This window comes from Spermophilus citellus, assembly GCF_964194105.1.
Source record: "Spermophilus citellus genome assembly, chromosome: 1".
Taxonomy (NCBI): domain Eukaryota; kingdom Metazoa; phylum Chordata; class Mammalia; order Rodentia; family Sciuridae; genus Spermophilus; species Spermophilus citellus.
This window is the reverse complement of record NC_138182.1, coordinates 196163983-196182821: the sequence shown is the minus strand read 5'-3', so window position 1 is coordinate 196182821 and position 18839 is coordinate 196163983. Positions and strand designations below refer to the sequence as shown.

The following is an 18839-nucleotide window of genomic DNA, read 5'->3' as shown; positions in this document are numbered from 1 at the left end:
CTTATTGTCTAATTTTTTGAGTTCTTTGTATACTCTGGATATTAGGGCTCTATCTGAAGTGTGAGGAGTAAAAATTTGTTCCCAGGATGTAGGCTCCCTATTTACCTCTCTTATTGTTTCTCTTGCTGAGAAAAAACTTTTTAGTTTAAGGAAGTCCCATTTGTTTATTCTTGTTGTTAACTCTTGGGTTATGGGCGTCCTATTAAGGAATTTGGAGCCCGACCCCAACTTTTTCTTCTATCAGACGCAGTGTCTCTGATTTGATATCTAGCTCCCTGATCCATTTTGAGTTAATTTTTGTGGATGGCGAGAGAAAGGGATTCAATTTCATTTTGATGCAAATGGATTTCCAATTTTCCCAGCACCATTTGTTGAAGATGCTATCCTTCCTCCATTGCATGCTTTTAGCCCCTTTATCAAATATAAGAAAGTTTTAGTTTTGTGGGTTGGTTTCTGTGTCCTCTATTCTGTACCATTGGTCCACCCGCCTGTTTTGGTACCAATACCATGCTGTTTTTGTTACTACTGCTTTGTAGTACAGTTTGACCTCTGGTATCGCTATACCTGCAGATTCACACTTCCTGCTTAGAATTGCTTTTGCTATTCTGGGTCTTTTGTTTTTCCATATGAATTTCATGATTGCTTTGTCTATTTCTACAAGAAATGCCGTTGGGATTTTGATTGGCATCGCATTAAACCTGTAGAGAACTTTGGGTAATATCGCCATTTTGATGTTAGTTCTGCCTATCCATGAACAGGGTACATTTTTCCATCTTCTGAGATCTACTTCTATCTCTCTCTTTAGGGTTCTGTAGTTTGCATTGTATAAATCTTTCACCTCTTTTGTTAGGTTGATTCCCAAGTATCTTATTTTCTTTGAGGATATTGTGAATGGAGTGGTTTTCCTTATTTCCATTTCAGAGGTTTTGTTGCTGATATACAGGAATGCCTTTGATTTATGCATGTTGATTTTATAACCTGCCACTTTGCTGAATTCATTTATTAACTCTAGCAGCTTCTTTGTAGACCCTTTTGGGTCTGTTAAGTATATTATCATGTCATCCGCACATAGCGATAATTTAATTTCTTCTTTTCCTGTTTTTATGCCTTTAATTTCTTTTGTCTGTCTAATTGCTCTGGCTAGTACTTCGAGAACTAAATTGAATAGAAGTGGTGATAGAGGGCATCCCTGTCTTGTTCCAGATTTTAGAGGGAATGCCTTCAGTTTTTCTGTTTAGGATGATGCTAGCTTGAGGTTTAGCATATATAGCTTTTACAATGTCGAGGTAAGTTCCTGTTATCCCTAGTTTTTCTAGTGTTTTGAACATAAAGGGATGCTGTACTTTGTCGAATGCTTTTTCTGCATCCATCGAGATGATCATGTGGTTCTTGTCTTTAAGTCTATTGATGTGGTGGATAGCATTTATTGATTTCCGTATATTGAACCATCCTTGCATCCCAGGAATGAATCCTACTTGATCATGGTGCACAAGTTTTCTGATATGTTTTTGTATTCGATTCGCCAGAATTTTATTGAGAATTTTTGCATCCAAGTTCATTAGAGATATTGGTCTGTAGTTTTCTTTCTTTGAAGTGTCTTTGTTAGGTTTAGGAATCAGGGTGATGTTGGCCTCATAGAATGAATTTGGAAGAGCTCCTTCTTTTTCTATTTCTTGAAATAGCTTGAAAAGTATTGGTATTAATTCTTCTTTGAAGGTTTTGTAGAACTCCGCTGTATACCCATCCGGTCCAGGGCTTTTCTTGGTTGGTAGTCTTTTGATGGCTTCTTCTATTTCTTCCTTTGTTATTGGTCTGTTTAAATTGTGTGTGTCTTCCTGTCTCAATCTGGGCAAATCATATGCCTTAAGAAATTTATCGATATCTTCATTATCTTCTATTTTATTGGAATATAGGGTTTCAAAATACTTTCTAATTATCTTCTGTATTTCTGTAGTGTCTGTTGTGATATTGCCTTTTTCATCCCGTATGTTAGTAATTTGAGTTCTCTCTTCTTCTTCTTTTCGTTAGCATGGCTAAAGGCCTGTCGATCTTATTTATTTTTTCAAAGAACCAACTTTTAGTTTTATCTATTTTTTCAATGGTTTCTTTCGTTTCAATTTCGTTGATTTCTGCTCTAACTTTAATTATTTCTTGTCTTCTACTACATTTGCTCTTGTTTTGCTCTTCCTTTTCTAGGTTTTTGAGGTGTTGTGGGAGTTCATTTATTTGTTGGTTTTTTCTTTTTTTGAGGTAAGAACTCCAAGAAATGAATTTCCCTCTTAAAACTGCTTTCATTGTGTCCCATAGATTCCGGTATGTTGTGTCTGTGTTATCATTTGATTCTAAGAATTTTTTCATCTCCTCCTTTATGTCTTCTATAACCCATTGATCATTCAATAACATATTGTTCATTTTCCATGTGATGTAGGCTTTTTCCTTCCTTCTTTTATCATTGATTTCCAATTTCATTCCATTATGATCAGATATGGTGCATGGTATTATCTCCACGCCTTTATATTTACTAAGGGTTGCCCTATGGCATAATATATGGTCTATCTTTGAGTAGGATCCCTGTGCTGCTGAGAAGAACGTGTATCCACTTGATGATGGTTGATATATTCTATATATGTCGGTTAAGTCTAGGTTATTGATTGTGCTGTTGTTCTATAGTTTCTTTATTCAGCTTTTGTCTAGAGGATCTGTCTAATGGTGAGAGCGGTGTGTTGAAGTCACCCATAATTATTGTGTTGTGGTCTATTTGACTCTTGAACTTGAGGAGAGTTTGTTTTATGAACGTTGCAGCTCTATTGTTTGGTGCATACAAATTGATAATTGTTATGTCTTGGTGGTGGATGGTTCCTTTTAACAGTATATAGTGACCTTCTTTATCCTCCTTGATTAACTTAGGTTTGAAGTTGATTTTATTCGATATGAGTATGGCCACTCCTGCTTGCTTCCGAGGGCCATGTGAGTGGTATGATTTTTCCCAACCTTTTACCTTCAGCCTGTGTATGTCTTTTCCTATCATATGAGTCTCCTGAAGGCAGCATATTGTTGGATTTGTTTTTTTGATCCAGGTTACTAGCCTATGTCTCTTGATTGGTGAGTTTAGGCCATTAACATTTAAGGTTAATTGAGATATGATTTGTACTTCCAGTCATGCTTCTTTATTTATTTTAGTTTGGCTAGTTTTGCTTTTTGGTTATTTTCCTCCCCCTTTACTGAGATACCTCCTGCTGTTAGTTTTGGGCACTATTTTTCAATTCCTCTTCTTGTAGTGTTTTGTTCAAAATGCTTTGCAGAGCTGGTTTTCTTGCTGCAAATTCTTTTAGCTTTTGTTTATCGTGAAAGATTTTAATTTCATTGTCAAATTTGAAGCTCAATTTTGCTGGATATAGTATTCTTGGTTGGAATCCATTATTTTTCAGCGTTTGAAATACATTATTCCAGGATCTTCTCGCTTTCAAAGTTTGTGATGAGAAATCGGTCATTAACCTAATTGGTTTACCCCTGAATGTAATCTGCCTGTTTTCTCTCGTAGCTTTTAGTATTCTCTCCTTGTTCTGTACGTTGGCTATCTTCATAATTATATGTCTTGGAGTTGGTCTATTATGGTTTTGAATGTTTGGGGTCCTGTAGGCTTCCAGGATTTGGCAATCCATTCCATCTTTCATCTCTGGGAAGTTTTCTAGAATTATTTCATTTAATATGCTGTCTATTCCTTTGGTCTGAATCTCTGTGCCTTCTTCTATCCCTATGACTCTCAGATTTGGTTTTTTTATGACATCCCATATCTCTTGAATAGATTGCTCGTGGGATTTAAGCATCTTTTCTGTGTTGACTATATTCTTTTCAAGTTGATAAACCTTATCTTCATTGTCTGATGTTCTGACTTCTACTTGATATATTCTCGTTTGAGTTTTTAATTTGGTTTATAGTTTCCTGCAATTCTAGGATTATTGTTTGATTTTTTTTTTAAGATCTCTATCTCCTGGTAGAGCTCGTTCTTTGCCATTTGAATTTGTTTAATTCATTTTCAAAATATACTTTTATTTCTTGGACTTGCTGTCTCATGTCTTCTCTAGTATTCCTTTCCATTCGAGTTAGGTATGCCTTGAGTTCTTTCCCTATCCCTGTTTCTGATGTTTCTATGTCCTCCTGTAGAATTGTCTTGCATTGTTTGTACTCCTTTTTTCCCTTGTTTTCTCATGTTGTCCACGTTACTTTCCAGCTCTTTGATTGTCGTGTTTCTGCTCTCTTCTATAGATTTGTTTTGTTTCTGTATTACTGTGATGTCTCTCCTTTGTGTTGTTAAACTATGCCTGCTAACGTGGATTCCGCTGGGAAGGAATTCCGACGTCCGAGCTCCAGTGACGACACTACTCTATGACGGGCCCCAGTCTCCTTGCCGGGGTGCCCTAATGGGGGGGTGTGACTGGACTGTCTGTTTAGTTTCAGCTCCCGGTCGCGGCAGGCGGGCAGTCTCCAGCCACCCAGTATCACAGGCCGCGGGCAGGTGATCAGTCACCAGCGGGTGGGCGTTCTTCTACCGCCCAATTACGCGGGTAGTGGGTGAACTGTCGCCGGCGGGCCTGCAGTTTACAGCTGCCCAGTCGCGAGGGCCTTGCCTCTAGTCTCCTGGTTTCTCCTGCTAGTCTTGGTTTCTCCTATTTTGTTGTTGCAATCTGTCAGAGTGGCGGTGGATACTTCAGCTCTCCTCTCCAAGATGGTGGCCACTGGTTGCCTTAGTGGAGTGTCCCTTGTGGGGGATGGGACTGTACCGCTTCCTTCCCCGTCTGCAATCCCGAACTCAGCCTGGGGGTCATTGCGGGCTTGGCTGGTGGGATACCACTGTGTCACAGCCACTTATCTCCCTGCTTACCAGTTAATCCCTTCTCTGCGGCCCACGCCTTCTGGAGCCGCGGGGCAGGCCGCGTGAATCAGACAGCCTGGATCTCCGGGGTCACACTGTTGGCTTTTGGGATCCCCGGCACTGTATTGACATTTTCTCCTTTTAAGCGCTAATACAATCTCAGTATTATCCAGACCCAGTGGGAATCATGTTTATATCAAAAAAGAAAAAAAGGCAAATATTTCTCTAACTCCTTTTCTGAGTGATGGATAAATCTTGGCTGTGTAAAATTATAGCCACGAGTAGTAAGTGGCACTTGGGGCAAAGCTCGATTACAAAGGAGAACACTGGCCGTCCTCATAAATATACCTCGTTTACTGGAGAATTTGCTGAGAGAGAACCACCCCCCCAGCACAATGCCCCCTGTTGTGCTTTCCAGATAGCAAAGGAAATGTACTTATCTCTATTGTGAGCCTGTAGCTGGTCTGCTCTCATTTGGTCCTTAATTACCTTGTTTCATTCTATGTTTGACTAGTAAGAAACCTCAAGTATGCACTTAGAAGTTTGATTTTTGCATCCATTACACAGCAGACATGAGGGGAACATTTCCATATTTTTTTGGCAATGAGCAGCATTTGTGGTTATGTCCCTTTGCATTTGGTGAGACTGCTATCTTTGATACTTCCTGTGAATGACACTACCAGCAGGCAAATATGAGATTTCTCATCTCTGCGTTCTTATAGGTGTACAGTTTTAACATAGGCTCATGTTGGCTTGATCTCCAGCACTTTTTGTATGTGAAGAGGTAAGGAGCCCTAGGGTATTTCCTAGAGGGTCTGACTTGGTGATAGACAATCTAAGGTTTATTTACGCGGAGACTGGAGAGAAGAAGGGAAAAAAAAAAAAGGTGTAGGTCAGCTTTACTTCCCAGCCTACAGACATTTTTTCTTATCACTTAGCCTAATATTCTGTAAAGTATTCAAACAGTGAGTAAGCAATGCCTGCTTATTATCTAAAGGCCAAGGTTTTCATTCATAGATTATGCCCTAAATATACTACTCCATTCACCTCAAGTTGTGGCCCAAAGGAAGTAGCGTGTTTTGAAAATGTGACAAAATTTTGCTTACTGAGTTGAAGGTGTATCTGAACTACTTTTAGATTGAAATCAGGAGTACAGTTTTATGAGGGACCAGAGGACAACCATCTACATTGGTGATGTGAGAAGGTAGTTAGGACAACTAAAGTGTGTGTAGTTGTCTAGCATAGTATTACTCAGAGGAAAGTCTTAACAGTGAAATTCCATAAATAAAACACTGCAGTGAGTGAAAACTCATTCCAATCAAGGGTAATGCATTTGGCACCCGCTGGAGTGCCAAACTGCCAGAATATCAATTGAGTGTATATGTGTGGGTCTGTTTGTGGATCCTCTCCATTCTGTTCAATTAAGCCACTGTGTTGTTGACAGTATCAAACTACTGTAGCTTTATGGTAAGATTTTAAATCAGATTACGATGTTCATCTTAAAATAAGAGAATATTTGCATTTCCATATGTATTTTTGAATTAGCTTGTTGACTTCTACAAAGATATTTGGAATAATTTGGAAATACATTAAATGTCCAGATGAATTTAGAAAATTGCTTTCTTACTGATAGAATCTTGCATTTCACAAATATGGGATAGCTTTCCATTAATTTATTTTCTCAGTCGAGTTTTGAGTAAACGGAGACTATGTAATCTTAGATTTATTTTTAGGCATTGTTTTCCTAATCGTATATTAATCTTTTATCCTGCAACCTTGTTAGATACCAAATTCAGAGCTTTTATGTATCTGAAATGAGACATCAACGAATAGGATATCCAGAACAGTTTTGTATAGAAGTGGTACAAGCAGAAATCTTTGCCTTGATCTCAAGGGGAAAATAACTTAATTTGTTAACATATTTACTAGTAAAGGACTAAGGTTTTATATAGGCCCCTTGTCAGGCAGAAGAAGTTATTTATTTTTATGTTGTGCCAAGGATCGCGCCTCGCACATGCTAGGCTAGTGCTCTACCGCTGAGCCACAATCCAGAAAGTTATTTAATATTTGCTTTTTACCATTCTCTTCAATAATTTTTCCACTATACTGTAGTAATTAACATTGGTTACTTTTCAAATGTTAAACCAACCTTTTGTTAGGAAAATAACAGTGGTGACCAACTAGGATTTAATTTTATGTCTTTATTTAGAAAAAAATTTGTAGTTGGACAGAATGTCTTTATGTGGTGCTAAGGATAGAACCCCTTGTCTCTCATATGCTAGGCAAATGCACTAAAACTGAGCTCCAGCCCCTGTTAGAGTTCTGTAGAGATCCCTCTATATTTTTTCATATATGCAGTTGTAGATGGACACAATGTCTTTATTCTGGGAAGACAGACATGGTTTCTATTGGAGTTCTAATCATTAGTACTGGTACTACTGCCTTATATTACTCTGTACCTAGAACCTAAATTCAGGGGAAAGCTGCTAGAGGAGAGGCTGCAGAGGGACAGAAAACTCAGTCCCATGTAGTTGCCTTTGAAAGTTCCTACTGCACTCCAGACTCTTCAAAGTAATACAGGTAGAGTCTTGAGTTATTTTTCCTAGTTCAATCGGCGGTTTTAGGTGTGATTAACAGAAGTACAGAATGAGTTTACATTGCCGAGTCAGAATAGAAGCTGTGGAATGTAAATTTTGAAGACACGCTGAACTTAAGAAATATGTGATACTGCTTGTCGTCTTCAAAACAAATTTATATAATACTAATTGAGCTAGATTCCCTGAGTCAAATACATCCAGAACTTCTGAACAATTCTCCAACCATTCACTTTATTAATGATAGATTTAATGTATAATAATTATGTTATAGAAATACGGAATAGAGTTTCTCTGAGGTTGAAGGGTAAAGAGAGGAGTCGTCCATAAATCTAACTTAAAGAAATAATGTACATCCTAATTTGAAATTGGTCTACAAACATTGCCGCAGTCTGGCTGGGCACAATTCAGGAGCCACTTGTCAAAAGAAACAAACTTTATTTTTAGAACTACAAACGCCAAACGAAACAGCTCCTCAGGAAAAACCACTCAGAGCCCAACTGTCACCACAGGCTTCCCACAAGCCTTTCACCCACACAAGCCTCACCACCTCCCACAATCCTCCTGCTCTTGAGGCCGATTGGCTGGGTCGTGTGGGCAGAGCCAAAGAAGTCCCCCAATGAGCAGCTCCATGGTCTGAAAGGGCAGGGAAAGAGCCCAATGAACATCACCGCAGAGGAGCCAATCAGCTAGATGTTGCTGGGGCTACTGTGAGCCAATCATCAGCTTTGCAGTGTGAAGGGCAGGGAAACAGCCCAATGAACATCACCGCAGAGGAGCCAATCAGCTAGGTGTTGCTGGGGCCGCTGTGAACCAATCATCAGCTGGTAGCTGGTTGGTGGCAGCTGGAAGTTCGCTGGGGCCCCTTTGGGTGTGGCTCTCAACAAAACATTACCTTTACGGATCCCTCTTTCTACACGATGATGAATACGCATTTCCTCTTTATATGAAAAATCTCCATACCTAAGATAAATGAACTCAGTCTCAACAGAGATAAGGCCTTATGACTTTTATTCATTCACAGAGAATAATGTAGAAACTTATTGATTCCATCTTTGGAAGCATGTTTTTTTGCGTATGTACCTTTTGTAGTCCTGAGTTTTCAGGTGCTGGCCACATTTCCTTTGTAAGCAAAACACTCTTAAAGACTTTCCGTGAAGTGATTTATGTATACTGCTTCACGACCTCCTATAACAGTAGCAGCAATACATAGGAGATACTGAGCCACATGTTATATGCTGGTACTTTAAAAAAATTGTTGCACTCAACCCTGCTAGATTATATTTTTTAGATGAGTAAAATTAAGCTAGGACCACCATACTCTCCCCTATGGCTTCTCTCTGCCTCACTTGCTGCTCCTTTATTTAACCCTTCTCCAAGGCATGCCATGCCTTAGGGCCTAGTCCTTGAATGCCTTGAATGGTGCCTGTTCTCCCTGTACGTTCTAGGTGAAAACATTTTCCAGTTCCATCAATTCAAACACCACCAAAAAGCCACAACTATTGCCCTCCAAATTCAACATCCAACTCCACTGGGAAATGAGATATCTCAATGTGTCCAAAACCAGATCCACCTCTACACTGTTTTCTTAACTGCATATAATAAAATACATACTAAAACCAAAAAGGGAGAAAAAAATTAAGAAATGAAGACCACTTGAATTACATAAAAATTTCTCCTGTTAAAGTACTAAATCCAAGATCAAAAGTAAGCAGTTCAGGACATGTCTGACAACTCATTAACATTGGAACAGCAGCAAGAAATTAGGGGTCTAGGTTAAAGTTTCTTCTTTGTTCAAATTCAGGTTCAAAGAAGGGAGAATTGTGCTGCTACTTTCTGGAATTCAAGACAATCCATGTTTAACATTGTGGACACACCTACCTGTGGGGAAGGCTGGGAAGCATAGCATTTTAAAACTGCAGGGCAAAATATTCAGCTAAAACGGAACTTCTGTATTAAAGTGAAAGCCCACTGACTCCAAGTCCATTTCTGCCTCTACCACACTCCTTGAATCTGATCCCACTGCTCCTTACTAGCCTATCTAAACCTCTTTCCCCTTAACACTCAGCACTATGACACTTTTTTTTTCTTTGTATGTGTGAATATATATATATTCTCTCCCACATATGTTTACATAGATTTGATTATTGACTATCCTCCGTACTAGAATGAGACACAGCACTTTGGTTCACTGCCATATTCCCTCTGAAGAAAGAGCATAAATGAACAGGAGCCAGCTATGCAAATGGGTAGAGGAAATTTCAGGTAAAGGAAGAGCTAAGTGAGAAGGACCCATAGGAAGTGGAAACAAATATTTTGAGTTTAGGGAAGTTGTCCTGGGTTTGGAGACCAAAGATAGTAGGACTGGAATGTATAGTAAATGAAAAAAGTTGAATAGGAGAGCACCAAGAACAGCTCATCAAGAAGGGTTTGCCTGTCCCAGACACAGTAGTGTTACCAGCCTCTCTGGCACCTCGGTCATGTCCAGCCTTTGGAAACTCCAGAGATGGTATATTGAGGGCTACACAGTAGCTATTAGCCATATGCTGCCATTTAAATTTAATACATGAAAAGTATATAAAATGAAGAATTCAGTTTCTCAGTCACATGAGCCACATTGCAAGTGTTTAGTGGCCACACATGGCTATTGTCTCCATCACAGCAAGTCCAAGGAGACACAATGGTAGATTTACTTAGCCTTTCTGATTTTTCCCTTAACCTTAGAATCATGCTTTTCTATTTAAATGTAAATATATGTGATGCATAGAAAGCTAGCATGTGGCCTGTTCCATATGCAAATATTCTTGTGGATGATATTTTACCTATGACAGAAAACTTGGGAAGGACTGGTAAATCACAAGCTTTCTTAACCTCATTATAAATACATTGCAAATGTAAAAATGCAAAGTCTGGAAGTCATAAATGTGAAAGCGTCTTTCAATTTCTTTTAATAGGTGTTTTCTGTGTCTTATTAAAATCTAGGGACCTTGCTGCAAGAAACTGCCTCGTAGGTGAAAATAATATTCTAAAAATCAGTGACTTTGGAATGTCTCGTCAAGAGGATGGTGGGGTATATTCATCTTCTGGCTTAAAGCAGATTCCCATTAAATGGACAGCACCAGAAGCTCTTAATTATGGTAAGAATAGACTTTTTTTTACTTTTTGGTGGTAAAAATGGACTATCAGCACAAAACATTTACAGGTAATTATACAGGGGTATATAGCAAAATCCAAGTTGAGAACCAGCCCAATGTATAACTGTTCAGACCTTGCACTTCGACACGAGCACAAACTTTAAAGATGGGTAGATCAAAAAAAGAATTATAAGCACTTATGTCTCAAACAATTGAAACAGATTATACATAGAATAAAAGTGTTGTGGTAGCTCCGGGCCATTTATTTGAATGTTTTTAATTGGTCCAATAACTTCATCTACTGTTAAAATATTATGTCAGTCAATCCTTTAGTTTCTCTGGAACTTATATAAATCCTGAGGAAAAAGATTGGAATTAAAATAGTGATTTTTTTTTTTACTTGAATTTTTATGTGTCATTGTAATTAGAAAGTTTGTATTCTGGTTAGAATGAAATGGGGTAACAACTCATGAATTTAGTAAAAGAAAAAAGTGTGCTTTAAGTGAAATTAGAAGTTACATTTTTGGGGGCTGGGGATGTAGCTCAAGTGGTAGTGCGCTTGCCTGGCATGCGTGCAGCCCGGGTTCAATCCTCGGCACCACATACAAAGATGTTGTGTCCTCCGAAAACTAAAAAATAAATCTTAAAATTCTCTTTGAAAATGTAACTTTTATTTAGGGAAGTAAGGTCTAAAACAATGGGTATAATGTCTTGAATAAGTAGTAACCTTCCATTTTCAATCAGCAAATCATGATAAATGATGAAAATAATTTTTAATGCCTAGAATAAGCGGATAAAGGTTTTTAATAGGTGACATTCACGAAATTAAAGTGAAAAATTTAGTAGCATTTAATGATTCAGTGTTGGGAAACCACTTCCTTTGTCTAGTTTCAAAACATTTTCTTCATTTCAAGATCATGTACCTATTTCCTCCCTCTCCTGTTACCTTTCTAGATATTTGAAATGAATAGAATCAATGTGACCGTCTGTATCCTCTTTTCATTTAGTATAATCCTTTTAAGGTTCATTCATCAGTACTTCTTCCAACATCATATTTCATTCTGTGTATATACCACAGTTTATTCATGCATTTGTGTATATTGGGGCAGTTTTCTCATTTTGGCTATTGTAAATAGGTCTGTACATATCCAGTTATTCTGAGTATGTACTAGTGTGATCTGGAAAATGTATGGTAATTCCTCGAGCAGTGAAAACTTTTGAATGTAGACTGGCTGGGCTTAATCCAGATACCAGTCCTCACCCTTGGTTTGTCTTTCATTGTGACTTTTTTAGTAATTGCAAGCCAATCCACTATTCCTCAGCACCCAGGGAAATGGCAGCCCTGCTAGTTTCCACAGTGGTTTTTGTTTTGGATGGTAGGGTTATATCACTCAAGTGAAGAATCACAGGGTAAAAGATTGTAATATTTTGCCTCCAAAAGATTTATCACTAAAACCAAGCCCTGGTTGCCAGATAATCTATATTACACAGCCTTTTAAAAGTCCTCTTACTAACACATGATTATGCCTCTTGATCACTGTGTTTTCGGTGAATTGTAACTTAAGGAGGAGTACAAAGTTCTTGGATTGACAGTGAAAGACTTTTTTTTTTTTTTGGCAGTGTCCATATTTAGATGAGGAAGGAGTTTGTAGTATGTAATCCCATGGGGAAAATCCTGAGTCTTTAAGCCTCAGGCAGTCCTGGGAAATTGGCTCTAAATCCTTACTTCCAGAAGATTTTTTTTAAAAGTCCTTGGTACATTTTTCTATTCGGTAAGGCTTCCCTACAGTCTGGCCTCAGTGATGAAACACTAACCCCACACTTCATTAGAGATATGGGCAGAGTACATGAAAAAAACCCTCTGATCCAAGAAACCTTTCAAAAGGGTAGGCTTAAGGTGTAGAATTAAACTGGTTTTTACTATTTTGTTGTTATCTGCTTTAATGCGCAGTGTAAGCCCTTCTCCAGCTACGTAATTTCCCTTTTTCAAGGCAAATGTACCTATCATTTTCATCTTGTTCTCAAAGATTTCTTTGGCTTTGATTTGTGAATATCTTACCCAGCAATTTTTTTTTTTTTTAAGTTGGAGGTGGACACAATACCTTTATTTTATGTAGGTGGTGCTGAGGTTCGAACCCAGGGCCTCACACACTCAAAAAGAGTGCTTTATCGCTGAACCACAGCCCACCCCCAGCATTTTTTTAAAATGCAGAAATTGTAACATGCTTGGACTGTGGGGCATTTATCACTACCATCCACAGTCACAAGATACTGTGGGCAAAGAGGATACTGATCTCCAATGAAGAAATAAAATCATGTATCAATTATTGAAGTCTCCCACTTGTCACCTGGTTATTTGGGGCTGATGTATCCTCTTTTAATTTGATTAATGTGATTTAACTCCAAAAGGCAGAGTTTTGAATGGAGAGTCCTGGATCTGTTACCGCATTGACTGCATGATCTTGGCAAGCCTTCTACTACTCTGCATGATGAAAATAATACCCTTTCTCTACAAGCATATTGTGAGAATTAAGAGATAGAAAAGCATAAAGATACAACTAACTTGCTCTTATCCTTAAAATTATCCAGCAATATCAAGTTAAAAATCCAAAACTAGGTTGAATGTTTCCACTTCTGGAGTATGATCTTAGTTTACCTATAATATGCCTTTCTTGATACCCATCCATATATTATTTTACAAAATAAGATACTTTCATGAAAAACAAACTATTGGATCATCATAATAGTTTTCTTATCTGCAAATCAACTAACTATGCTGTTGGGTAGCAAAATTTATGTCCGTAATTACCATCTACCAAGAGGAAAGCTGAAATAACATAGCCCGAACCTTTACTCAGTCCACTCAAGACAGGTCAGTTAACACAGTGCAGATTCTCCTTTACTTCAAGAATATTCTTTATAGTAATGGTTTGAGGAGGGACAGAAACTGAAATCATTTAAGAAAACTTCTACATGTAATTGTGATGGTATGTGCCCTATACATAAAATTAAATATCTTGGGACAGTCTTGGAAAGGACCTTTCTGTTACCCTTCTTTGATTTCACATCCATCTTGTGTTGATTTATCTGTATTTCCTGAAAGCTACCACATATGTTCTAAGAGCTTATCTTGGTGCACCTGTTTTACTGAGCTATTTTGACGAAACAAGGCACCCTGTAATTTAAAGAAGTTGTTTTTATCAGTCAACTGTTAATTTCCACTCTTCAAAACAGTTTGATTTTCAGAAAATATATTTTTCTATCAGCAGAGAAAATGAGACCTTTAAGTACGTAAGAATATCTGTAAACAGTGATGAGTAAAAAATTGAAATTAAGAAAGTTTTCTTATTGCTTTAGGTTTGTTTGCAATTTTAGTAGAAAGAAAATGATGCAGAAGACAAAATTGCAGGAATCCAACTTATTTAATCTCCTAGGCACTGATGTGTATATTTTTACATGTTTTATGGCACTCCAGGAAAGTAAGCCTGCATGCTGGCTGAAATTTGCTCTTGGTGGGGAGAAGAGGGGGCAAGTGATTATTTGATGATATAACTAGTCCTGAAGTATTAAAAAAACAGTGAAAAGAATAGAAGCTCTTGAGGTCCTTTGAGTTCAGTTATTATGTGACTGACATGCTTAACCAGAACCTGTCACCTCCTTGTCCCTGTGCCTCACCTGGTTATGGTTTGTTGTTCCCATCCCAGGAAGATATAGTTCTGAGAGTGATGTATGGAGCTTTGGCATCCTGCTCTGGGAGACCTTCAGCTTAGGGATCTCTCCTTACCCTGGAATGACAAATCAACAAGCACGAGAGCAAGTGGAAAGAGGTGAGCCAGAGACCCAGATGGGCAGGGTTCAAATCCAGCCTTGGGGGCAGCAGTGCCAATGGTGTTTCTCCTGGCCAAGAGGCTATTATGCTATGTAGGTGTGTAAGCAGAGAATTCTGCTTTTGAATCCCCTGGCTTTTATATAACGAAACAGACACTTTGAAGTATCTTGATACTTTAAAAGTAGAAAACTACAAGCCGTTTCTCCACCCCTTCTCTGCTTGGCATGAAGTTGTAGTGCTGTACCATTCAATGTCTTCCATGAAAACAGGTTACTATTCCCAGCCTATTATTTTTTATTCCATACCAAATAAATTTCCTTAAAAATATTAAGTACAATGCTGTCTGTCTTCAAGAACTGGAGAATTTTATAACACTTCTGAAGAAATCCTGGTGGGGGGGTTCCAGACCAGAGCTATAGCATCACCAAAAACTAGTTATTCCCAGCAGGCACTACTGTCATCCACAGCTTCCTCAAAGAGTTGTTGAGATGCAGTAATGTACCCTGGCCTGAGGCTGCCCAGGGGACAGGGCTGAGAACCTCCCTCTCCCACACTGGCAGAGTCACACATACGAGCAACACTTCCAGACAGCAGCTTATGACTCATTCATTTTTCCTTCACCGTTAGGTTGCACAGATGAGCTTTTAAACACTAGGTTTTTGAAGATGAATTAGAAACTCTGCCCCTAGCAACTAAAATATGCATTTGTAGTATATCTTCCTGACCATGTTTTTTGAACTAAGTGTTAATGGCTGTGTAACACTGATTTCTCTATGGCCCATGAGGAGGGAGAATGTACTCCGAAATGGATTTTTTGTTTCTATTATAATACCTACAACATAAGGTACTAAAATTTACAAAATGCATATACCCTGTGTGAGTATTCATTTCTTAAGTCCATTCTCATTTCTTTGTTCTCTTGGGTCTTTAGGATACCGGATGTCAGCCCCTCAAAACTGTCCAGAGGAAATTTCTAAAATTATGATGAAGTGTTGGGATTATAATCCTGAAAACCGTCCTACATTCAGTGAACTTCAGAAAGAGCTTACCATCATCAAAAGGAAAATCACATAGTCACAGTGCCAAGCTCAGCCTTCAAGATTGTCCTCCAGCAGATTAATACTGTTGTTCTCGTTAATGATGAGTTTATACCATATTGCTGGCAACCATCCTGTAAGGTTATTATTTTTTTTAACTTTAAACTATGTGAAATGCAGATTTATCCAAGAAATAGTCCTACCAAGGCCTTTTTTGGCTAACCAAGCGATCCTGCCATTTCAGACCACTGTAAATAGAAAAGCACAGGTTCTAAACATGTGAAAAATTAAAAAAAAACAAAAACCTGTCTTTCACACCTAGGACCACTGATGTTTCTCAAAGATTTTCTACATCAGGCACAGTTTGTGGGCTACTGTCCTATGCCACAGACCCTACTCAGTTGGTGCTATAAGTTTTCACATTCCAAACACAGCTTGCTTTCTACTGTCAAGGTGAGAGTCTGTCTGTAAACAGACACTTGTAGGGGGAATTATTTGGAATGCCCATGAGTGTGGGGTTTTTTGAGTTTTGACAGAAATAAGCCCAGTAAGAATCATCATGCTCCTCCACTGTCAATTCCCTCAGTCTGAATATGAACTGTCCTTAGAGCACCCGGTTAAAGGATGTTAGATTGCTGGGACAGCAAGAAGTGTAACCAGGAAGGTAGTCTGGGGGGGAAAGAGCAGCTAGAGTGGTGCTCAACTTAAAGGAAAATGTAAAGGCATGTTTTATAAAACCCATGCATGTCCTTTTTAATGTTGTCTGAATTCACCAAAAAGGCCCCAGGAGTCCACAGAGTCCTCTTAATGGCAAGAATAATTTTCAAAGCTCTACCGGGTACAAGTCCATAAAAGTGACGGTTAAGTATCTTCCTCATAGAAGGGTCATTCCCCCCAGTAGTACCCATTCCCAGAGCTGTCAGAAGTCATGGTTCTAGATCAGTAGTGTGTAGACATACAAATATTTGTGAAGTACAAGACGGGTGTGAATTAAATAGATGGTTCAGAAATCAAATGAGTACTAATAAGAAAGCCCTGATCTTTCCACTTTTCTTCATTTACCCTTATCATGCTTCCTAGATATCTTCAGTAGCTGACAGGTGTGCAAGCACAGTGCTCAAAATGTACCAGCATTAAAACTAGGATTCTATTGCGGTGAATCTCAATGCATCCAGGCAACTTACCCCCCCCCCATCTATATGTAGGAGATGGTCATGTTTAGGGGTAATGGTGGCCTGGAAGTCTTTTGTAAGTGCTTGAGGCTGTGTCCAGATATATATATCACCTTAGGATTATTGGGAAGAGCTTAAGAGATAGAACATTCCTTTCTCTCACTGTTTGCTGCCTGTGAATACCATTGAGCAGAACTCAAGAAGAATGACTTGTGTCCATTGCAAATATCCTTGCAAATTTTGTACCCTTTCAATGATTAGTACATTCAGACCAAAATGAAGGAATAATAAATTTGCCTTTAACGTTACAAAACAACTTCTTTTTAATCAGTATGGTTCTCCCTAAGGTCAAATATTATAAGTACATGGAACTTTCTTTTGATAGTATATACCATGATAATGCACAAGTTTGTGCTTTAAGTAGACAAGACATTTCTACCCCTTTCTGTACTTCCAAGTGAATCTGTTTTTAATTTTTTTTTAAATAGCCAGACCCTGTTCACTTAGGCCTCAACACTAAGCTCTCAGCAAGGAGAGAGAATAATGGCTCCGACTTTAATTTTGTGAACAAAACCCAAAGCTTAATCCTTGCATTCTGGTGTAAAGAATGAACATGGTATTGGTATTTTACTCACTCAGGCTGTTAGAATTTGCAATTCACATCATAACTGTTTAAATTAAAAAAAAAAGCTTTTAAAAACATCATGACATCTGCAGCATTTAAATTCTACTTTATTCCTTGTCCTGAAGCAGGCTGTGGTACAGTTCAAGATTAATAACTCATTGGGAGTCTTTCAGGATCATATCAGTTGTATAGAATATTAAATTTAATATAGGCTCATGAATTAAGAAAAGCTTATGCAAACATTTTTTACTGTTAATTTTGTTATGCTTGAAGCATAATTTATTCATCCCTTCTGTCACTGATAATGATTGGAATTATGTACTTTAGGAGGCTAATCCATACCCAGAAAGCACACAAATACTGTTCTGAATTTGCAAGTTGATTCAGGAGGAAATGAGGGTTCACAAATTCACCAAATCCTGTGAATTGTTTAGTAAGAAAATAGTTGTAACCAAAATTGCCAGTGGTCTGAATGCGACTCTGGTCATAAATCTTTGTTATATGCAACTCTTAGATGATCCATTGATATCAGTAGTCTATAGCTCCCTTCTTAAGTCCTTAAATGCATTAATCCATGATGGCAGGTGTGGTAAGGACAGGCAGTCTGTTACCTGCACTATCGACCTGGAATCACCAAGGAGTCTTGTTGGATTTTTTTTTTTTTTGTAAATCACCATTTATTATTAATCTGAATGCTAAAATTTTATATTCCATGTAATCAAAGTTATATCTGAAAGCCAACATTTTTCTTCTGGGAAAATAAATAATATTGGGTTTTAAGTTCTCAGAAACAGATTTTATTTCAGCTTCTCCTGCCACAACGTTCCTAGTGAAAAGACTCATTTATTTCTCTTCTCAAATTTATATTGGCGAGGTTGTAGCTCAGTGGTAGAGTACTTGAAGCCTCACATGCGTGAGGCCCTAGGTTGGAGCCTCACCACCATATGAAGATATTGTGTCCATCCCCAACTAAAAACATTCTTTAAAAAAAAAAATGGGCAGTATAGTGTTCCCATCCATACTTCACCAATTTCAATATTAAAAGATTTCCTAGCTGATCAGCATATTCAGGATTACTTAGAAGACAAAATGTCATTGAAACAGTTCTGTTTTCCTGACCTTTACTTCAGTTTCACCATATGGTTTTAAAACGTTTAATTAGTACCACTAAAATAACTTGAAAGCCATTTTTGTGAAGCCAGGGTATGTAAAGTGTTCTAATTGTAACATAATACACACTGAGTACTTTGTAAACAAAAATTAGAATGCATGACACCTAACTGAACCACAGTGACATACAACATATGAGTTACACCACTTGAGATGCTTTAAGACTGCATCTGAACAGCTTTCCTAGTATGTTTCATGTATACTATTTACCTGAAATCACCAAGGAGCCTTGGTGGGGGATTTTTTTTAATCACCATTTATTACCAATCTGAAAGCTGAAATAATTTTATATTCCATGTAATTGAGGTGGCTGTGTGTCCTCTACAGTAGGATTGATATCTGAGAAGAGTTGCCTCAAACCTCTCTTTGCACACACTCCCTTTGTCTCAGTGATATTAAATGTTT

General features: G+C 38.1%; 1 protein-coding gene across 3 annotated transcripts in view; it reads left to right on the top strand.

The window, feature by feature from the left end:
- Window positions 1-18331, top strand: part of FER (FER tyrosine kinase) — a 418420-nt gene extending 400089 nt beyond the window's left edge. For all 3 annotated transcript variants that reach the window (XM_081304219.1, XM_081304218.1, XM_081304217.1), the window contains 3 exons: window positions 10450-10604; window positions 14306-14428; window positions 15362-18331. In XM_081304219.1, the coding sequence (XP_081160345.1) occupies window positions 10450-10604; window positions 14306-14428; window positions 15362-15504 (421 nt within the window). In that variant the 3' untranslated portion in view covers window positions 15505-18331. The remainder of the gene's footprint in view (window positions 1-10449; window positions 10605-14305; window positions 14429-15361) is intronic.
- Window positions 18332-18839: the final 508 nt, after the last annotated feature.